This window comes from Scyliorhinus torazame, chromosome 5, assembly GCF_047496885.1.
Source record: "Scyliorhinus torazame isolate Kashiwa2021f chromosome 5, sScyTor2.1, whole genome shotgun sequence".
NCBI lineage: Eukaryota > Metazoa > Chordata > Chondrichthyes > Carcharhiniformes > Scyliorhinidae > Scyliorhinus > Scyliorhinus torazame.
Window position 1 is genome coordinate 214,024,164 of NC_092711.1, and position 23,694 is coordinate 214,047,857.

The 23,694-nt window shown below is 43.6% G+C and overlaps 1 protein-coding gene across 4 annotated transcripts in view; it reads right to left on the minus strand.

Annotated features, from left to right (window-relative positions):
* LOC140420936 (MICOS complex subunit MIC27-like) overlaps positions 1-23,694 on the minus strand; it is a 94,209-nt gene that overhangs the window by 19,048 nt on the left and 51,467 nt on the right. For all 4 annotated transcript variants that reach the window (XM_072505106.1, XM_072505104.1, XM_072505107.1 and 1 more), the window contains 4 exons: positions 19,286-19,340; positions 12,115-12,213; positions 9,599-9,690; positions 8,427-8,525 (listed from right to left, as the gene is read on the minus strand). In XM_072505106.1, coding sequence (XP_072361207.1) covers positions 8,427-8,525; positions 9,599-9,690; positions 12,115-12,213; positions 19,286-19,340 — 345 coding nt within the window. The remainder of the gene's footprint in view (positions 1-8,426; positions 8,526-9,598; positions 9,691-12,114; positions 12,214-19,285; positions 19,341-23,694) is intronic.

Consider the following 23,694-nt stretch of genomic DNA (forward strand, 5'->3'; position numbering starts at 1 on the left):
ACGGTCCAGGGAAGGGAGTTTAAAAATTACCGGCTCTACGTCCTTCCCCACCTCTGCGCGGCCACATTCCCAAGGTTGGACTTTCAGTGCAATCTCCAAAGTCTAACTTTCAAATTCGGCGGCCCGATACCCCTCTCACTGTCTGCAGAGGTCCAAAGGCTACTGGGGGAAGGAGTCATTGAAGCGAGCAACAGTCCCTGGAGAGCTCAAGTAGTGGTGGTAAAGACCGGGGAGAAGCATAGGATGGTCATCGACTACAGTCAGACCATCAACAGGTTTACGCAGCTGGACGCATACCCTCTCCCCCCGCATATCCGACCTGGTAAACAGGATCGCGCATTACAAGGTCTTCTGCACGGGGGATCTTAAGTCCACCTACCACCAGCTCCCCATCCGCACTAGTGGCCGCAAGTACACTGCCTTCGAGGCAGATGGGCGGCTCTATCACTTCTTAAGGGTTCCCTTCGGTGTCACTAACGGGGTTTCGGTCTTCCAGCGCGAGATGAACCGAATGGTTGACTGGTATGGTTTACGGGCAACATTCCCGTATCTCGATAATGTCACTATCTGCGGCCACGACCAGCAGGTCCACGACACCAACCTCCGAAAATTCCTCCAGACCGCAAAGATCCTTAACCTTGCGTATAACAATGATAAATGAGTGTTTAGCACCGACCGCCTAGCCATCCTCGGCTACGTAGTGCGAAATGGAGTTATAGGCGTGGACCCTGAACGCATGCGCCCCCTTATGGAGTTCCCCCTCCCTCACTGCTCCAAGACCCTGAAGCGCTGCCTAGGGTTTTACTATGCCCAGTGGGTCCCCAACTATGCGGACAAGGCCCATCCCCCGATCCAATCCACAATTTTTCCCCTGTCAATAGAGGCCCACCAGGCCTTCAGCCGCATCAAAGCAGACATTGCAAAGGCCACGATGCACGCCATCGACGAGTCCCTCCCCTTCCAGGTCGAGAGCGACGTGTCTGACGTAGCTCTGGTGGCCACCCTCGATCAAGCGGGCAGACCCGTGGCCTTCTTCTCACGTACCCTCCAAGCTTCCGAAATCCGCCACTCCTCATTCGAAAAGGAGGCCCAGGCCATTGTAGAAGCTGTGCGACATTGGAGGCATTACCTGGCCTGCAGGAGATTCACTCTCCTCACTGACCAACGGTCGGTTGCTTTCATGTTCGATAATGCACAGCGGGGCAAGATAAAAAACAATAAGATCTTGCGGTGGATGATCGAACTCTCCACCTATAACTACGAGATCTTGTATCGTCCCGGGATGCTAAACGAGCCTCCTGATGCTCTGTCCCGCAGCACATGTGCCAACGCACAAGTGGACCGCCTCCGAGCCCTCCACGAGGACCTCGGACACCCGGGGGTCACTCGATTCTTCCATTTCATTAAAACCCGCAACCTGCCCTACTCCATCGAGGTCAGGACAGCCACCAGGAATTGCCAGATCTGCGCGGAGTGCAAACCGCACTTCTACAGACCAGAGAAAGAGCACCTGATAAAGGTTTCCCGTCCCTTTGAACGCCTCAGCATGGACTTCAAAGGCTCCCTCCCCTCCACCGACCGCAACACGTACTTCCTGAACGTGATTGACGAGTACTCCCGGTTCCCATTCGCCATCCCCTGCCCCGACATGACCGCAACCACCGTCATCAAGGCCCTCCATAGCATCTTTACGCTGTTCGGGTTCCCCGCTTACATACACAGTGATAGAGGGTCCTCCTTTATGAGCGATGAACTGCGTCAATTCCTGTTCAGTAAGGGCATTGCCTCGAGCAGGACGACCAGTTACAACCCCCGGGGTAACGGACAGGTAGAGAGGGAGAACGGAACGGTCTGGAAGACCGTCCTACTGGCCCTACGGTCCAGGAATCTCCCAGTCTCCCGCTGGCAGGAAGTCCTCCCGGATGCCCTCCACTCCATCCGGTCACTGCTTTGTACCACGACCAACCAAACACCTCACTAACGTCTCCTAATCTTCCCCAGGAAATCCTCTTCTGGGACCTCGCTCCCAACCTGGCTGGCAGCTCCCGGACCCATCCTGCTCCAAAAACACGTGCGGGCGCACAAGTCGGACCCGTTGGTCAAGAGGGTCCATCTTCTCCATGCTAACCCCCAGTACGCCTACGTGGCGTACCCCGACGGCCGGCAACATACGGTCTCCCTACGAGACCTGGCGACCGCCGGATCCTCACACACACCCCAGCCACCAGTCCCACCCTCCCTCCCACTGGTGCACCTTACAGCCGCCCCCTTCCCAGGAGGGTCAGTCCTTCCGCCGGCCCAGTCTAGGCCCCCCCACTCACCGGCGCACCCTGCAGACGCTCCCTTCCCAGGTCAACCGTTTTCCCCACCAGCTCCGACAAGGGGTGTTGAAGCTGCCACAGAGATCGAGGCCCCGCTCCCGGAGTCACAGACGCCCTAGCCTCCACCGGCGTCACCACCGGAGCTTCGACGATCACAGAGGACGACCAGGGCCCCCGATCGACTGATTGCTTCATTATAAAGTGTATATAGTTAATTGTGAATCTGTAAATAGTTACGACAATAAGGCAAAAACGCTGTACGGATGTAGTACTGTATCTCCATAACTATAATTTCTACCACGTTACCATTTTGTAACATCAAGCCCCCAGCCCCGCCGGACTCTTTTTTTTTAAACAGGGGGTGAATGTGGTAGTCTGTGTAGAGGTATTACGGTACCTGTTAATGCTGGAACACCATTGTAGATATTGTATGTTTCCTATTGGTCAAGCTGTATGGTAGCTCCGCCCTGCAAGGTGGGGTATAAGAGCCCGTGCTGCCCCAACAGCCTTCTTTCTGTACCTGAGCTACTGGGGGAAACATCTAACTTATTAAAGCCTTCAGTTGGACTACAACCTCGCTTTTGTGGTCATTGATCGTGCATCAAGTGTTAAGGGGTAATCTGCAAGCTGTTCTTTTTCGGGTGTGAAGTTAAAAGTTTAATATTATATTTATAATTGCTTTGCTCTGGAAATACCAAAGCCCTATTTTTTTCATGCAATCAATCCTGGAGCGAACCATTCTTTCCACACAGTCTTAAAATAAACTAAAATATTGGGGTTTCAGTTCAGTACCAAAGCCATTCTTGGGGGTCTGCTCTGGGATCATAATAAAATTGGGGGAGCCTTCCGTGATCAGGCTTTTAAGTATTCTTCCTTGTTTGACTTGGTGTTATTGAACTTAAACACGGTGAGTGTGTGTGTGGAACGATTGCATTCTTTCAGGTTTTGAAATTTACATAGCAAGTGACTGAAGATGGGTCTTTCAGTTGCAACAATCTTCCTGGGTATGGAAGCGATTACGCGGGATGGTTTACAAATCAAAACTTTTGGGTTCGACAGAGAAGTTACAGTTAACCTTCTCTAAAAGGGGTGAGGAAGGTAAAGATAATACAAGCCATAAAGCTAATATTTAAATTTGCCAGAGAGACGCCTGAATCATTAGAATTTAATTATAAATGAAACAATTAGACATTCAGGAAAAAGATAAAGCGAAATAAAGAGAACTGAAGAATTGGAAATGAAAGAAGAGAGAGATTGGCAACGACACAAGGAAAAGAAAAGGAGATTGGCAGGAGCAAAGGAAAAGGAGACATTAGAAATGGGAGAGAGAAGGGAAAAGAGTGGGCAGACAAGGAAAAATAGAGGGCTTTTCAAAAGGCAATTGGAAGGATTAAGGTAGAAATTAAGGTAGAAATAAGGCAGCACGGTAGCATTGTGGATAGCACAATTGCTTCACAGCTCCAGCGTCCCAGGTTCTATTCTGGCTTGGGTCACTGTCTGTGTGGAGTCTGCACATCCTCCCAGTGTGTGCGTGGGTTTCCTCCGGGTGCTCCGGTTTCCTCCCACAGTCCAAAGATGTGCAGGTCAGGTGGATTGGCCAAGATAAAATTGCCCTTAGTGTCCAAAATTGTCCTTAGTGTTGGGTGGGGTTACTGGGTTATGGGGATCGGGTGGAGGTGTTGACCTTGGGTAGGGTGTTCTTTCCAAGAGCCGGTGCAGTCTCGATGGGCCGAATGGCCTCCTTCTGCACTGTAAATTCATGTTAATCTATGTTAAATTGAAAGGTTGGCAAAGGAAGAAAGGGATGAGGAGAGAGAGAGAGAATTTGAACTTTGGAAACTAGCACTGCAGGAAAACATCACCTTAAAAGGTTGGAGTTAAAAGCAGAAGATGAGGACGGTCAAATGCTTAGTGGGGATCTGTTTAAATATATTCAAGCATTGTCAAGATTTGATGAGAAAGATGTGGAAGCTGCCAAAGACCATGTGGGTACTGTTGATTCAAACAAAGTTGGTATTGCAAGTGAAGTGTTTGCATCACTATCAGAGGATGTATTTATTGATTATGATGAGGTGAGAAAACCATATTAAGTGCATATGAACTAGTGCCAGAAGCCTACAGACATAAGTTTAGAAATCCATGAAAAGAACCAGGTTGGGCACATATAAAATACGAAAGAATTAAACAAAATAATTTTGATAGGTGGATAAGAGAATTGAAAATAGACCAATAATATGCTCTTAGGGATATAATTATTTTGGAGGAATTTAAAGATTCGCTTCTCGCAATAGTGAGAACTCATGTGGAAGAGCAAAGAGTTAAAACTGATCCAACTGAAAGATTCAGAGATAAAGCAGTTGTATCAGAAAGCATATATGGAAATGGAATGAGTGTATACCCGAGTATTATCACATTAGAAATAATGTATTCATGAGAAAATGGAGACCGTTACATATCCAAGCAAATGAGGAATGGGCAGAAGTTCATCAAGTGGTATTACCTGTGGGTTATAGAAATTCCTGGTTTTACTGGTAGTGCATGAGGTTCCAAAAGGAGGTTCTTTATGAGTAAGGAAAACTCAAGCAAAAATACAAAACTATTTTTATTGGGCTGGACTGCATAAGGATGTAGTTGACTTTTGACTTACATGTCACACGTCAGGTAATAGGGAAACTTCAGGTAGCGAGGACGGTGTCAAAGGTGGTAGGATCCAGGGTCAAACCGGACTGGGGGCTCGCAATATTTGGGGTGGCAGAGGAGCCGGGAGTGCAGGAGGCGAAAGAGGCCGGAATTCTGGCCTTTGCGTCCCTGGTAGCCCGGCGAAGGATTCTCCTTCAGTGGAAAGATGCGAGGCCCCCAAGCATGGAATCCTGGATCAACGAGAGGCAGGGTTCATTAAATTGGAGAGGGTGAAATTCGTCTTGAGAGGGTCGGTACAAGGGTTCTTTAGGCGGTGGCAACCGTTCTTAGACTTTCTGGCAGAACGATAGACATTGGTCAATGGCAGCAGCAGCTCGGTGGGGGGGGTTTACTTTATTTTTGTTTATGTTATTTACACTGGAGGGTCTGAGGGGGTGTATACACCTGTTGTGTTAAGTCGGGGTGTTAATATTAATTTATTATTTATGTACGGGGGGGGAGGGGTTTGGGGGGTTGCTTTTTTTTTTAGATTGTATTTTGTACTTAACCCTGTTGGGTTCTTTTTTCTTTCTCATTTTGTTATTGATATTTTATGAAAACCTTTAATAAAAATTATTTTTTAAAAAAAATAATAGGGAAACTTCAGGCGGGAATCAAACCAGCACCTTTAAATGCGTATTCCAACATTTGAAAGTCCTTTAACTAGGGTCCTAATTGATTGCTTGGGACCCCTGCCTAAAACCAATAGTGGGAATCAGTATCGGTTGATCATAATGGATGTGTCTACTAGGTTTACGGAGGCAATTCCATTAAGAACCATTACATCCAAGAGGGTCCAAATTCTTTACAAGATATGAACTACTAAAATAAATTAAAACAGATCAGGAATCCAACTTTATGTCAAAATTATTCAAGGAAGTTACGGATAGCTTTGGAATAAAGCAATTTAACTCATTGGCGCATTCTCCGGAATCACAAGGGGCATTAGAAAGACGGCATCAAACTCTAAAGACCTTGTTGAGGGCCTATAGTCCGGATTATTCAGAGGATTGGGATAAAGGAATTCCATTTGTACTGTTTACAATTAGGGATGCACCTAATGAGTCAACTAAATTCCGTCCATTTGAATTGATTTTTGGTCATGAGGTGAGATGACCACTTAAATTGATCAGAGATATTAGTGAGTCAGTGGTCGGAGACTACGTTGTTGGACTGTGTCAAACTTTAGGGAGATATTAACTAGGGTTGGTGAGTTGGCAAAGAAACATTTAAAATTATCACAACCTGCGATGAAAAAAAGAGGCAGATAAATCAAAAATTTGTACTTTTGTTAGTGCGGACATTCTCCCTGTGTCTGCGTGGGTTTCACCCCCACAACCCAACAGTGTTCAGATTAGGTGGGTTGGCCACACTAAATTGCCCCTTAATTGGAAAAAAAATAATCAGTACTCCAAATTAATTTTTAAAAAGTTAATCTGCTAAAAAGGTATTTTGATAGAGAAGGAAAAAAGGAGGAAGGAGTTGTTGTAGATAAATACAGACGATTCTGAATTTGACATTCCTCAAATTATATTGAATGAGGATAAATTATTGAGTTACCTCTTGGAGGAAAATGACTTGAAAGAGTTATTACTGTCACTTATGTGGGAATAAATTGGGAAATATGAAAATAATTCTGCATGATGTTGATATAGAAGATGTTATTCCCATTAAACAACATCCATACAGGCTCAATCCACTAAAGGTAGCACAGGTTCAAAAGGAGATCGACAACATGCTTAAGGAGGATATCACTGAAGTGAGTTGCAGCGACTGGAGCTCACCGATTGTCATGGTACCACAAACCGGATGAAACACAACAATTGTGTGAGGACTATTGAATGGTTAACGCAGTTATAAAGTTAGATTCGAACCCTACTCCTCCTTTGAAGAACCCTACTCCTTTGAAAGACTGTGTTGAAAAGGTGGGACAAGCATATTTTATTACCAAACTTTCTAATAATAATAACCTTTATTGTCACAATAATCTTAACATTAACACCGCAATGAAGTTACTGTGAAAAGCCCCTAGTCGCCACAGTTCAGCGCCTGTTCGGGTACACAGAGAGAATTCAGAATGTCTTTCAGCATGTCTTTCGGGACTTGTGGGAGGAAACCGGAGCACCCGAAGGAAACCCAAGCAGACACAGGGAGAACATGCAAACTCCACCCAGCGACCCAAGCTGGGAATCGAACTTGGGATCCTGGAGCTGTGAAGCAACAGTGCTAACCACTGTGCTACCGTGCCACCCACACTGGATATTAGAAAATACCTTCATCAGATAGAGTGAAGGAAGTTTCAGCTTTGATGACGCCAAATGGTCTGTATAAATTTACGGTCATGCCCATTTGGAATGAAGAATGAACCAGCAACATTCCAAAGATTAACCAACAAAGTGCAGTCTTCAATGACGATTTGGTGGTGTTCAGTGAAACATGGAAGGGATATTTGGAACATTTCAAAACATCTATTCAGACGATTAAAGGAAGCTGCGTTGGTGTAAATTTGGCGAACAGTGAATTTGAAAAAGTTCAAGTCACCTCCTTAGGCCATGCCACTGGACAGGGGGAGATGGCTCCACGGAACGTAAAAATAAAAGCTATTGGAGAATTTGCAATAATATCGACTAGGAGAGAAGTTCTGAGATTTCTGGACATGGGTGGTTTCTATTGGAAATTTGTGCCACATTTCAGCATGGTTGCTCCACTGTCTGAGCTTCTAAAAAAACACAAAGTTTCAGTAGACGGCAGAATATCAGGAGGCATTCGATAATCTGAAGGCTGTGTTAACCAGTGCACCAGTGTCGATGACACCTAATTATGCCAAGCCATTTAAGGTGGCAATTGATGTGAGCGATGTGGGTGTTGGTGCTGTACTGCTGAAGGAAGATGACAAAGGAATTGAAACACCAATCGGGTATTTTTCTCGAAAACGTAACATTCATCAAAAAGGAGACCTTGAGTTTGGTATTGATGTTACAACATTTTTACAAATATTTAGTAACAATTTATCTGACACAATTGTATATAAAGACCATAATCCCTTAAAATTCTTTGACAAATTTAAAACACAAAATGGAAGACTATTCAGATAGAGCTTATTATTAGAACTGTTTAATTTACTAATTCTCCATATGACATGAGGAGCAAATGTGATTGCTGGAGCATTATCACGACTATAACATATGAGAAGACTAAAATGGACTATAATCATATTGATGTTTGCCTGTTTAAAAATGTAAAATAATTGATCGTATAGAGTATAAGCTGTAAATGCAGAAAATGTAAGTAGTTGCAAGCTATATATATAAGTTCTAAAAACAGTGTTTTATTTATATGAACTAAAGAACTTATACATTTCATCCAATTTTAATGCTATGTAAGGTTCCTGGTTCAATGAAAGGTTTTCCACAGAAACTTAATTACCTCCAGGTCTCTCTCTCTCCTTGCAGCGCTTCTTTTCCAGAAAGCTCGAGCAACCATATAACTGCCTTGGCCGACAGCATACATCTTCTGGCCAGAAAACTGAAGGAAAAAGATAGCACCCACTGCTTAAAGGTGTATGCCAGCACATACTTTTTTCTGATCATGTCATGCATGTTTGGTAAATTAATGCACACTGCCACGTTTTCTCAGAATTATCAAAATCCAAAGGGAATGTATCATTTGGAATTTTAAAATTACCAATTACATGCCAAATAAAAGTGCTGATGAAATAAAATGTCATGAAACTCCCACTTATCCAGGATACAGGAAATAAAAATGTTCCCAGTTTCAACAGCAGCTGCCATTCTAGGCCTATAAAAACTTGTGCTTATCCACAACTCGGTTGTCCATTTCATAATTGCAGTAAACAGCCTTACAACCCTCAGATTGCTGTGCTTCTCAAATTCTGGCCTCTTCTGCATCCCCAATTTTAATTGCTCCACTTTTACTGGCCACTTTTTCAGCTGCCTTGGTCCTAAGCTCTGAAATTCACCCCCTTAACCTCTCTACCTCTCTCCTCTCTGTCATTCTTTAAGACACTCCTATAAAGCTGTCTCTTGTTCAAGCTGTTGGGTCTCTTGTTCAAGCTGTTGGGCATCTTTCTGATTTGTCCTTCTGTGCTTGTGTTAATAGAAGCTTTTTATTAATATCGCTCATTAAGCACCTTGGGACATTTTACTACATTAAACACGATATATCCACGTAAATCCTTGTTGTTTGACCACTAAGAAATGCTTTCAATGCCGACTGATCAAAGTATTTTGGTTCAACAAAAGTTGTCACTTTGGTCTGTAAATCCAAAATGGAAAAATAATTCTAACCCCATCTAAATGATTTCACCCCTAATTTTTACAACATTATCTCCATCTGAGCAGCAGATTAATTCATTGTTCATCTCATAAAAGAAAACATCTCGAGTCCATGCAGGTTTCAATAATCTTTCTTAGAATCATTACACCAAAACCCGAGGTTCATTCAATTTGTCGAGTATGCCCAGCCACTTCGTAAGTAAAGTTCCCTTTCCCAAACCTCATCACTGTTTTAAGCACTGCATAATAGTCATTTACATATAGGAAAAACATAACACTAATAAAAATGGTACAAAATATTACCTTTGCTACTGAAAGAGCTTCTTGAGGGTAACAAATGGCCATCCCTACACTTGCAAGTCCCACAGGATACGCCACCTTCTTAAACTGTGGACCTACACAAAGTCAAATCAGTTAGTGCAAATAACATCACAAAAAAGGTGACGTAAGATTTTTGAAGCCATGCTGCAAACTGAATCAACTTAAAATAATGATCATACTCTGAGGAATCGCATTTATTTAGTGGTTGAGGAAATGGTGGGGTAGTGGGGGTATGTCAACTTCAAACACTAACTCTTTTCTTGGTTATCATGGTATCATGGAAGCTAGGTCCTTCTCATCCGATGTAAGCCTTCCAAGTCTCTCGATTATTCTCATTCCACTTTCTCAAGGATTTTGTTGAATTGTTCCCAGTTCCCAGTGTCTCATTCCATGCCATTTTTCCTCAGTCAGCTGTTCAGTTAAAAACACTTCTCAACTTTCTTTGTTCTTCTCTTCAGCTGTTTTCATATCAATTCGGGTCTCTATGTTCTTCCTTCTTAAGTAATACGGTGTTTTCTTTTTCTTAATACAAACTTCCTGATGTCATTGAGCTGCACAACATCGAAAACAGGTAGCCTATCTGTTATAGAGTTCCAACAATGTTGCTGCTAACCAGTCCTTTTATACTAATCGGGGCACGTAAATGGTGTTGAGTTGAGCTCTTGATAATTCCTGCCTTTGAAGCCAGAAGCCATTGTCGAAATGAGAACATTTAAGTAAAATGATTTTCAGTGCGTGAAGAGTTCTGAACAGTTAATTTATCCCTGTAGCCAGTTAAAATGGTTAACTCCCGATTTAGAATGGCTAACCCCGATTTAAAATGGCGAACGGAAAAGGCTGATGGGAAAATCAGCCAACAGGACTAAAACAAGCAGCTGCAGGTAAATTGTGTATTCACATCTGGGAAGGCCAGACAAGATCGATACCTGCAGTCATCAGCTCAACAAAACACCAGCCATCTGAATACTAATGAGCAATCCCCGGGAACAATGTGCAACAATTTAGACAAAGCCAACCCAGACTCTTCGGCGCCAACAGGAGCCTACACAAAGGGAGGTGAACGATCACCCCAAGGCCGCTCATCGATCAAGTAATCGCTCCAGCATTGGAGAATATCGAACCAAGTGATTGGGACAAAGTCCAATCACTTGGAACCAGGTACAGGGTCCACCCCGAAAGGCGGGAAGCCCCTGGGGACTATAAGAATAGAGTCCAAGTTCAAATCGACCCTTCTGCTACCCCTTCTGCACCCTTCTTCCTCCTGCCACCCTTCTGCTAGCCTTCTACAACAGCTCAAATCGTAAGTCTTACTTCAACGCTCGCTACGAGATAGGCACTCCTAGCCATCGATCTGTACCAGCTTCGAATCCCGCAGGCTCAGAACCCAAACGAAAGGCCATTCGTTTCCCTGACCTGGTGGGCCATTTCCAAAATTAAGTATTGGCCTGTTAGTTGTAGGAAGTAGCTTTGAAGTAGAATTTATGCATAAGCATTGATTACTGTATATAATAAGTGTGCGTTGATTTAACTCTTACTAAGTGGTGTGTTAGATTATTGATCATTACTCGGACTTGGCGGTATCAGAAAGATACCTGGCGACTCAAGAGCAAAGGTGATAGAACAAGAGCAATTAAACTAAGGCTAAAGTTAGCAGCAACATCCCTTACTAACTGGTATCCTAACCTTGCAGCAAGTCTAACCATGAAGCAGCCAGATTCCTTTCCTGGTGCTGCCTCTGCTCCAATTTTTCTGGTCGAATATGAAGAGCAAACTAACGTTAAGATTTGACTGGGTATCATACTTCAATGGATTTAATGCATCATAGACCATTGAAAAATTGACGTGGATTCAATTTGTACTTCTTGCTCGAGTCAGATGGAACTGGGTTTAAACCAACAATTATCAGTATAATAACATTGCTATGGCTCCAAGCCCCAATTCAGAAATGTCAGCATATAATCTAGGCCGAAGATCCAGTGCACTATGGCGGGAGTGCTGCATTTTCAGATGTGTCAACTTTAAACCTAGCCCCATCTGTCCATCGGTTAACACAAACTGATCCCATGGCATGAGTGGAAGAACAGAGTCTCCCTCGTGTCTTTGCCAATATTCATGCTTCATCAGTACCAATGAAGCAGATAACCTGATCATTTAATACATTGCTGTTTGAGGCATCCTTGCTTCAGACCAACGGGCTGTTGTCTCTCCAACATTACAACTGTGACTATCCTTCAAATGTTTGTTCGCTGCAATGCACTTTGGGAAGCTGAAGTTGTGATAGGGGTTTTATAAATGGAAATGGGTCTAGCTATACTGATCATACAATAAGCCAGATAAAATGACCCCCTTCATTTTGCTGATTCTATGAAAATAGATTGACAGCCACAATTAAAGGAAAGAAATCTGAAGTAATGCGAACTAATATATATATGTGTGTGTGTATCCAAAGAATTTATCCTGTGTTCTAAAGCAACGATTGTTTCATGGTTACTACCTACCTCGTGCTGCCAGAATTAATCCAGCCAATCCAGATACTGTGATCACGCCCACTCTGGGTAAGAATCCTTCCGGTGGATCCTTGAGAAAGACATAGGCACCTTGAAAGAGAAAAATATGAAAAATTTTCTCCATTATGGAGATTAGCACAAGACCTAATGTTATGGCTCAGAAATTTGTTGCATGCTTGCAACCTCTGCTTGGTTTTAGAATGTCAAGTTTGGAATGAATCTCGCATGTACCGTGGCCCAGCAAAGTTCTGAAATCCTGGCAACTGCACTGCATTAGTGACTCTGTACTTGCAAAATGACAAAAAACATCATTCACTTGTAAATTTTGAAAATGGAATCTGGTGCAAAACATAGGTACTTCTGTGAAATTAATAATGGGCGACAAAGTGCTAGTTCCATGATGGAATCTGCAATTTATAAGTGAATCACTTTTAAAAATCATTTATTCATGGCACACTTACAAATTTTTCATAGTTGTATGCACTAATGCTGCAACTAATTTACACTGGCAGTGCAAGCATCCTAACCATTTCCCTTGGCAGTTGCTTCTTTCCGCACCCCGCATGTCCTTCCAGTTGTCTTTCATCTATTTCCAATTTGCGCTTGGTTGTTGGAATCACTTCCAATTTCACAACGATATCCTCTTCTATTTATCTTCACAAGTCCTTCCAGTTGCTCTTCATCAACTTAATTTTTTAGTTCCCCAAATTTCAATTCCCAGATGCCGAAGCAAGCGTGATAGGGTGAATGAGCTTTACTGATGCTTACTGTGTTCTACTTTCGAAGGTCATTGCATTTTCTTTTGTCTGTGCAACAGGCTGCTGTTTGCAAGGTTCCGCCAATGCTGTCCTGGTCTAGTACACGCTAAGTACAGAGAACTTGAAGAACTACTTTGGTTTTGACTGCAGAGACCAATTTGGATTCTTGGACATTTTCCATCCCCTAAGAAACACTATTTGTGCTAATCACTATTTCATTTAAATCTGTTTTAAGTTCTGTGGCTTCAAAAGTTCTAACTCTGAAAGTATACTTCACTTTAAAATCCATGACAGCCAGTTGGCTTCAGGCACGAACATGACTGATGAGCTTCTTGTCCATCTTAAACACCTCTGGAACCTTCCTGGGTTAATTAAAACCCATTTTCCAGCACCTGGCCCTTGGCCCTGCAGGTTACAACACTTCAAATGGGGGTACTAGTGTCTGCCATTCACTCGATATCTGACAAGGTCTTGCCCATGTACCTCCAAATACAATACTAACACGTGGTTATCCATTGAAGCTATGTTATTGGCTAGCAATTTTCTTCTAAAGTTTCTTTACCATTCAATGCCTTCATCCTGTGTCTTCTCTCTCTCTAGCTCCCCACATTATTGCTTGCGGAGCAGAACAATCTCTTCCACTCACAATTCAGACTTTTGCTGACAATTCCGCTTGACGTTCACATCTTTCTTTCAAATTGCATTAATTCAATGCACACATTTGCCCACGATGAATCCGGAGGTATAGTGAACATATAAATCCATCCATTATAAACTTAGAGGAAATCTTTGCCTTAAATCTTCTGTGGGCCAAGTTCTTGTTAAGATCTGGTTAGGGACCAGGAACATTTTGTGAAAGGTAACAAAAACTTTCAAGACACTTGCTAAGTGAATAAAGCCACAAGATTTCACAGGTTTTGAACAAACAAAAATAAACGTTACGATACAAGGTCCAAATGATTAAATAAATTACAATATTTATCTTATGCTCGAACATTCAAGGTTAATATGAGATACATGTAAATTAACAGACAAACTGGTTGAACGACACTACACCCAGATCCCTTTGCTCTTATGACCCTTTATTTAATGCTGCCACTCCTCATTCTTCCTACCAAAATTAATCACTTTTCACTTCTCAGCATTAAATTCCATCTGCCATTTGTCCGCCCAATCCGCTAACCAATGTCTTATTAAAGTTCTACACTATCCGCCTCATAGTTCACATTGATTTCAAATTACAGAGCATCGTAAATTTTGAAATCGTGCCCTGTAACTCAAAGTCTAGGTCATTCATATATATATCAGGAAGCTGCAGGGTCCTAACACCAAGCTCTGGGAACTCCACTATAAACCTTCCTGCTGTCCAAAAAACAACCGTCCACCATGGCTCTTGTTACTCAGCCCATTTCATGTCCACGTTGCCATAGAAAAGATACGATTCAGCTCATTGTGTCTGCACCGGCCAAAGAGAATAAAAGAAATTAACCGCTTAATTAAAACCCATTTTCCAGCACCTGGTCCTTAGCCCTGCAGGTTACAGCACTTCAGGTGCAGCTACTAGTGTACCTTTTACATTAGTTGAGCGTTTCAGCTTCAACCACCAACTTAGGCAGTGAATTCCAGATGCCCATCACTGCTGGGTGAAAAGGCTTTTCCTTGTGACCCCGCTAATCCTTCTACCAATCACCTTAAATCTATACCCTCTGGTAATTGACCCCTCAGCTAGGGGAAACAAGGCCTTCCTCTCTACACTAGGCTCCTCATAATTTTAAACCTCAATTAGGTCACCCCTTAGCCTCCTCTCTTCTAAGGAAAACAGCCCTAGCCGATCCAATCTCACCTCATAGCTGCAATTTTAAATATATTTGTTAATCTCCTCTGCATTCTCTCCAGAGCAATTATGTTCTTCCTGTAACATGCTCATCAGAACTGTACACGCAAGCTTTGGCTTGACCAGCGTTTTATACAGCTCCATCATTACATCCATGCTTTCGTATTCAATACCTTGTCCAATAAAGGAAAAATTCCCTATGCTTTCTTGACCACATTGTTCTCCCGTTCTGCCACCTTCAAAGATCTCTGGACATGCACTCCAAGGTCTTCCATTTGCTCAACCTCTCTCAATGTCTTCCCATTTACTGAGTGTTCCCTTGCTTTGATTGCCCTCCCCAAATGCATTACCTCACACTTTTTTGGATTGAATTCCATTTGCCACTTCTCTGCTCACTCAACCAAGACATTGATATAATTCTGGAGATGACGGGTATCCTCTTCACCTAGAACTACACAGCCAATGCGTTAGCTGCAAATTTCCCAATCATACCACCCACACAAGTCTAAGTCATGAATATATATAACAAAGTGAGGGCCTCAATACGGAGTCCTGTGGATCACCACTGGAAGTTATTTTCCATTTGCAAAAACATTCATCAACCCTTTGTTTTCTGACACTAAGCCAATTTTTGATCCAACCTGTCACCTTCCCTTGTGTCCCATGAGATCACTCTTTTCTGACCAGCCTGCCATGTGGGACCTTGTTAAATAAATGCCTTACTGAAATCCATGTAGACAATATTCCCTGTACTACCCTCATCAATCCACCTTGCAACTTTCTCAAAAAAATAAGACACTGTCTTCCCTTAATTAAACTATGCTGACTATCCCTGATCAATCCGTGCCTTTCCAAGTAACTGTTTATTCTGTGTCTCAGAATTGTTTCCAATAATTTGCCCACCAGTCAAGTCAGACATTTTCTGCCTACCCTTTTTAAATAATGGTACAACAATCGCAGACCTCCAGTCCTCTGGTACCTCACCTATATCTGGTGAGGTTTGGAAAATGATTTTGTAGAGCATCCGCTATTTCCTCCCTGGCTTCCTTCAACAGCCTGGGAGACAATCCAACTGGCCCTTGGTGACTATCTACCTTCGAGGATGTCAGTCCCTCCATTATATACTCTCTTATTGTATATATTTCACACTCCTGTTCTTTAACTAGAATGGATAAAAATCATCTCTCTCCTTAGTGAAGACAGAGCCAAAGTACCCATTGAGAACCCTGCCCACATCTTACGAATCAACTCATGTTCATCTGTGCTAGGCCAAATCTTTTCCTGAGTAACTCTCTTGCTCTTAATAGATTGGTAAAACATCTCAGGATTTCTCCTCTTTCTATACTCACTTGCACGTGGGACGGAGTAATCCTGATATTACTGCTTTAGGGGTCCTGCTTTTCAATCTTCTCTGAGCTCCTTAAAGTCTGTTTTCAGAACCTCATTCCCCTCTCCTACTTACGTTGGTACCAATGTGGACCATGACCTCTGGTTGATCACCCTCCCCCAGAAGAATGTCCTGCAACTGCACCGTGACATTGGCATCAGGGAGGCAACATAACATCCTGGAGTCACATCTACAGCCACAGAAGCGCCTGTCTGTTCTCCTACTAAATACCCTATCACTACTGCTCTTCCTTGCTTCTTTCCCCACTCCTGTACAACAGAGTCATCTGCGGTGCCACAAACGTTGCTTCGATTGCACTTCTGCGGGACACCACTGCTATCCAAAACGGAAAACTGATTGGTGAGCCGGACCCCAGGGGGCTCCTGCACTACCTGCCTAGTTTTCCTGGACTGCCTGGCGGTCACGCATTCCCTTTATGCCTCTTAAGTTCCTTTAAAAAAAAAAAGATTTAGTGTATTCAATTCATTTTTTGTTCCAATTAGGAGGCAATTTAGCATTGTCAATCCATCTACCCTGCACATCTTTGGGTTGTGGGGGTGAGACCCACGCGGACCACGGGGAGAATGTGCAAACTCAACATGGACAGCGACTCGGGGCCAGGATCGAACCTGGATCCTCAGCGCTGAGAGATAGCAGTGCTAGCTACTAGCCAATGTGCCGCCCGCCTCCAGGTTCCTAAGCTGCAGTATAATCCTCTCAGCCTTGTGGATGGGCCAAAGTGACTACAGCTGCTGCCTGAGCTCCAAAACCCAGAGAGTTCAAGGTTCTGCAGCTGGTAACACTTCCTGTACATGTGGTCATCTGGGACACCATGAGCATCCACAACTCCCTACATACTAGAAGATACATATTCCACATGTCCGAACTGTCCTGCCATGGTTTCAATGTGCTTCACTTACGTTATTTTAGCTTTGTTTACTTATGTAACTTTATTTTACCTGGCCTCAAATTACATTTAAGTAATAGGGAAATAAATTTAACTAGTCCTGTTTTTAAAAATAGTGTTTTTCTAAATCTCAGTTTCTTGATAATCTTTCTTAAAAGCAGTTTCTCATCAACCAATTAACTTCTGTTTCTCTTGTGATCTTAGGTCATCGGTGGCCGTGCTGACTGGTTGGGTCTTCCACTTGCACTCTCCTTGTGGTGCGGCTGTCTGGTTGGTGCCTTCCTCTGGCACTTTCTTCTCAGTGCTACTGACTGCCTGGTCCCAGGGTCCTCCATTCACACTTCCCTGTAGTAGGTGTTGCTGACTGCCTGGCTTGTTTTGCTCCTCTAGCACTGTCCTCTTAGTGCTGCTGACTGCCTGTCCCAGGGTCCTCCGCTTGCACTCTCTTCCGTCTACTGTCCCCTTTATTCCATGAGCTCCAAATTACCTCACAGGTCTGTTGTGCAGCACTGTATCAAATGCATTGTGGAAGTCCATCTACACAAAACAGCATTATCCTCATCAATACTTTTTGTTGGGCAGCACAAGTGTATCCACTTCACAGCGCCAGGGTCCCAGGTTCGATTCCCCGCTGGGTCACTGTCTGTGCTGAGTCTGCACGTTCTCCCCGTGTCTGCGTGGGTTTCCTCCGTGTTCTCCGGTTTCCTCCCACAGTCCAAAGACGTGCAGGTTAGGTGGATTGGCCATGATAAATTGCCCTTAGTGACAAAAAAAAAGTTAGGATGGGTTATTGGGTTACGGGGATAGGGCGGACGTGAGGGCTTAAATGGGTCGGTGCAGACTCAATGGGCCGAATGGCCTCCTTCTGCACTGTATGTTCTATGTTACCTCATCAAAACTTCAGTGTATTGTTACGATGGACTCACTTCTCTGTACTTCGCATCATTGTAGTTGACGAGCACAAACGATGCAACTGGACACTATTCGTCCTCCTTTCAACCTCATTTTTTTTTAAAAGACATATAGAACTGACTTCTGCTCAACTCATTCCTTCCTTAAATATAAAGCAGCTGTATTCTTCACCTCTCTGTCTCCCCATCACCCTTCAGGTTTTTAAACCCTAGCCTGATGCCACATGATCACTGCACATTGATTTATGTTTTTAAAACCATACTTCTTTTCAACCTTGGCTCTTCACACAGGTTCATTTTAGTTTTGCTAGAAAACATTCTTTTTCAGCTTTCAAGAGTTTAAAAAGTACTGTACTTCATACATTTCCTTACCAAGTTCTGGATCAGTCTGTATTTATGTGGTCAAGGTTTTAGTTCCAAAGCAGTGCCATCTTTAGAAATCAATTTGTTTTAGAGCTTTTCCTTTCCTATTTTAATTGTAGTACGTAATAGCTAATGACGTGATGTAAACTCGCAGTAATCAAAGATTCATGACATGCAAACAGTGTCTTGTCAACTACATTGTTCTGGTTTGTCATTGTCAATTACGTCATTACGGTTAAGAAAACAAGTGAGAAGCATTAATTCACTATCAGCATGAGGGAGGAGTCATCCGACCTGACTGACTGTCTGCCCCGCTGCTGTAACTAGCTTCGCGGCCAGGTGGCCGATACGCTTTAGGCATTCTGTAATTGGTGGGCCCCGTGGGGGCTGGGGTGCACCATCATCCCATGGAAATAATATTTTGGGTTAGTTAGTCAGATAAGCCTCCTTTGATGTTTTGATTTGGTTACAGTGCCCAACCAGGGGTTGTCACCCCTACCCTCATTTGTGTTTAATTTATTGATTTTTGTTTTATCGAAAGGAACATGAAGGAAGGATATTTTTGGAAGTGTTTTTGTTACAGTCTCTTTAAGAGGCTTTCAATTAGTTAATTCAATTAGTTAATTCTTGCTCATTTGGTCACAAAAGAGCATATAAATGAGGGATAGGCACATCGGATTGTGTGGGAGGGCAGTTGTGCGACTGAATAAGTCAATAACCTCTCTCTCTATAATGAAAAGCTGTGAGTCTTGGCTGTGATTTCACCAACCAGCTTGGATCCTATTAACAAACAGAATCCACCGATGAGCATTTATTAAAGGAACACATTTCCCTCCTGCTGCAGATGGTTTAGCAACAGCTGCAGGTGAACCAGAAGGTCCCAGGGTTGACCACTGCTGTGTCAGCCAGCCTCAGTCAGGAAAACAGTGGACCTGCTCCAAATCCCTTCAGTGTCCCAAGCTCTGGAAGAAGAAACACTAAAATAAACGTAACCACACTTACCTTTCCCAAATGCAATAGTATTTTCTGCACCATTTTTAATAGCATTATATGCACCCTAGGAAAAAAAAGATGGAATTCTGTAACTTTAACAGCACCAGAAAAAAAAACAATTATAGAGACAGAAATTAAACTGAAAATAATGGAAGTGAATTAAAAGCTGGAAAATGCTTGGTGAGGAAAAGCAGATAAGTTGGAGTTTCTTGGGTGAACAGAGAAAATAAAAAGCAACTTACAAAATTTTTTAGAGCCAACACAAATTATAGAGGGGATGCAAAAATAATAGAAATGTAAGAGGAGGAAGAAAGTTATGCCAGGAAATATAGTGATGTCATAAATATATAAGTACAAAACAGTTAGAGTAAAGCTAATGAGTAGAACAGGAGTTGGAAAATAAAATCAATTTTGTTAATAATAATCTTTATTGTCACAAGTGGGCTTACATTGCAATGAAGTTACTGTGAAAAGCCCCGAGTCGCCACATTCCGGCGTCTGTTCAGGTATACAGAGAGCAAATTCAGAATGTCCAAAATCGGTAACAGCACGTCTTTCAGGACTAGTGGGAGGAAACCCACGCAGACATGGGATAACATGCAGACTCTGCACAGATAGTGACCCTGCCAGAAATCGAACCTGGGACCCTGGCGCTATGAAGCCACAGCGCAAACCACTGTGTTGCAAGATGAAGGAAAGGCCGAGTACTAAATGAGAACTTCTGTCTTTTTCGTTTTACAGGAAAATGTGGTAGTGGGAGTATTGTTAGTTATGAGGAAGAGATGGGGAAATTAAATTCGCTATGAGGCCGAGATGGGGAAATTAAATAGGATAATGAATGACTCGGTAGTGCCTAAAACTGGTGGAACTCAAATGGGAAAGTACTGGGCCTTAGTGGTCTGTATCAGAAAAAACTAGAAGATTTTTAAAAAAAATCAGAGGCTCTGACCAAAACGTTTCAAATATCTTTGGTTATGGAAATTGAGCAGAGGCTTGAAGTGTTAAAAACACACTTCTGTTCACAAGGGAAATGTGGATAAAATAGGTGGCCACAGATTGAATGTTGGCAGTGGCTATCCAGTAAGTTTCTGGAGGTCTAAATATTGAATAAAATGAATACTTACTGGGAAAGGTATGGGTTAATAAAGGATAGCCAACGTGGATTTGTAAAAAACTGACAAATTAAAGAGGTGACAGAGAAGCTAATAAAGGAAATGCAATAACTGTTTTCCTTTTCAAAAGGCATTAGATTGGATGCCATATAATGAACAAAGTATATTCACCAATTTGTACACAAAATAGAATACATATATTATACATATATATATATCACATAAGTAGGCATCTGTTTGTTGGGGGGGGGGGGGGGGGGGAAACTGGGGGGTCCAAATACATTTGGGCACCAGGGAAACAATTACAGAGGGCAATGCGCAAATAAATCGGTGTTGGTGTTGTCACTTGCTTCTCCCGGGTGGTTTTCACTGCCGTTGTCGTCTCGCGATCACCTCCGCTTCAGCCGTCTTTCGCCCAGATTTTCGGTGTTCTCTGCTCGTTGATGCCAAGTTTGTTATTGTTTCCCGTGCCCTCCTTCCAGCTGTCGTTGTCTTGCCTCCCCCCATCTCACTGGTTCCCCTCTATTGTTCCCGGTCTCCTCCTTTTTCCACCTCTACCCCCCCCCCCCCCCTTCTGCCCCCTACACCCACCCCTCTCCTGTGGTTCGCCTTTCTTTTCTCTTAGGTTTAGATGCTATACCCCCCCCCCCCCCCCCAGTCTATCCCTCCCTCCCCCGCCTCGGCTACTTTCCCCTGATTCTTGGCTACCTAGGTATTCTTCTGCTTGATAGTTGGCCATAAACAGGTCCTGGAACAATTGGGTGAATGGCTCTCACGTTCTGTGAAAGCCGTCGTCTGACCCTCGGATGGCGAATTTGACTTTCTCCATTTGGAGGGATTCCGAGAGGTCGGACAGCCAGTCTGCAGCTTTGGGTGGTGCTGCTGACCGCCAGCCGAACAGGATTCTACGGCGGGCGATCAGGGAGGCAAAGGCAAGGGCCCCTGCCTCCTCCCCAGGAATAGATCTGGCTGATCTCATACCCCGAAGACTGCCACTTTCGGGCATGGCTCCACCCTCATCCCCACCACTTTGGACATTGCCTCGAAGAAGGCTGTCCAGTACCCCACAAGTCTGGGGCAACACCAGAACATGTGGGCGTGGTTGGCCAGGCCTCCTTGTCACTGTACACACCTAGCCTCCACCTGCAGGGAGAACCTACTCATACGAGTTCCTGGGCTCTATGTACCACTTTTAGTTGCATCAGGCTGAGCCTTGCGCACTTGGAGGTGGAGTTGACCCTATGCAGTGTTTCGCTCCAGAATCCCCACCCTATTTCAATCCCCAGGTCTTCCTCCCATTTCTTTCTTGTTGCGTCCAGTACGGTGTCGGCCCTTTCTACCAGTCGGTCATACATATCGCTACAGTTCCCTTTATCTAGGATGCTTGCGTCCAGTAACTCTTCCAGCAATGTATGTTGTGGCGGTTGTGGATACGGAGGAAGTTTTTGAGTTGCAGGTACCTTGGCTCGTTCCCCCTGGCTAGCTGGGATTTCTCTGTCAGTTCACCCATTGTTGCGATCCTGCCGTCCGTGTCCCTCCGTCCTGTCCCCACTTTTTAAAGGTGGCGTTAGTCAGCGCTGTTGTTGCAGTTGGGAGCTTTGTCCGACATTTTGGTCAGGCCAAATTGTTGCCGTAGTTGGTTCCAGGACTGGAACAGGGCTGCTGGAATGTTTTTCGGGTGGGGATGGGGGTGCCGCCGTGGCGACGGCCCGGAGGGAGGTCCCCTTGCAGGAGGCCTCTTCCATGCGCACCCACTCAGCTTCTGGCTCCTTGATGGGTGCCATATAATTAGGCTTATTGATCACACAGAGGTGCACAATGCTGAAGGGTAGTGAAATGAAATGAATGAAAATCGCTTATTGTCACAAGTAGGCTTCAATGAAGTTACTGTGAAAAGCCCCTAGTCGCCACAGCTTGTTCGGGGAGGCTGGTACGGGAATCGAACCTGCTGCTGGCCTGCCTTGGTCTGCTTTAAAAGCCAGTGATTTAACCCAGTGTGCTAAACCAGCCCAGGTAGCAAGTTTGGCAAACACACAAGGAAAAGAAGTGTTGAATAGAATTAATTGGATTGGAATGTAATGGTGTCAGCAATGGGGCCAAATAATATATAAATAAAATAATCTCAATTTAGGCTCAGTGGGTAATAACAAAATGAAATAAGGAGCATTCTAATTGTGAGGAGGACTGTACGTGACATCCGGAGGCCAGAGATAGGTTTGGCAGATAGATGCCAGGTGAAATTTAATGCGAGTTGATATATTGAGCAATGTAGAACAAAAGAAGAATTCTAAATAATAATGAACACTGAATAGGTTCAGAGCAGAGAGGCTTAATAGATTATACTTAAGCCATTAAAATGAAGCCAGTTCAAAATGGCATATGGACTCATTTTTAATAATCTTGTACGTCAGTGATGCACATGCAGAGGTGCCCTCTTTGAGATGAGACTTTAACTAAGGGACCATTTATCATCTCAGGTGGGCATAAGATCCCATTAGCACTATGTTTTTTACAAGAAAAGCAGAGATCTCTTGATGCCCCTAACTAACAATTACCCTTCAACAGACATCATAAAAAAGATTATCTGATCATTTAACATGGCTGCTTGTCAGACTTTGATGAATGTCAATTGGCTGTCTTATTTCCTTACATTAAAGCGATTGCACTTCACAATAACTTTATTGGCTATGAAATGCACCCAAGGATGGTGGAACGTGCTACATAGATGCAAGTTTGCTCCGCCACATACTCAAGTATAGCATATGCAGAGAGACAGGATTTATTTGGACTCTTGTTCAGCAAGGGAACCCTTGCTGGCTCAGCTCCAGATTTCTCATCGCATTACTCTCCCTCCAAATATTCCATAATTCAACTAAGCACTTTGCCCAGACAGCATGATTAACCTAATCACGCAGGTCACCCAAATCAAATAAAGCAAAGTTGCTCACTGTTTAAAGAACAGTTCTCAAAATAAGTCAATAAATAACTTCAACACAGAATTGAGACTGACATGTCAGTGCAGTACTAAAGGCGTGCTCCATCTTCAGAGGGCAGACATCAAAATGGAGACCCAAATTTCAAGATGGCATCATGCTACTTTAGAAGAGCACAACATTTTCCTGGCATGTGAGCCAATATTCCTCCCTCACATAAAAAAAACAGGTAAAGTTAAGTTGCTGCTTGTGGGTATTTGCTTTATCCAAATGTACTTGACTGTGTACCTGCCTCCTTCCATTTCACAGGTTCGGTGGATTGGCCATGTTAAAATTGCCCCTTAAGTGTCCAAAGATGTGCAGGTTAGGTGGG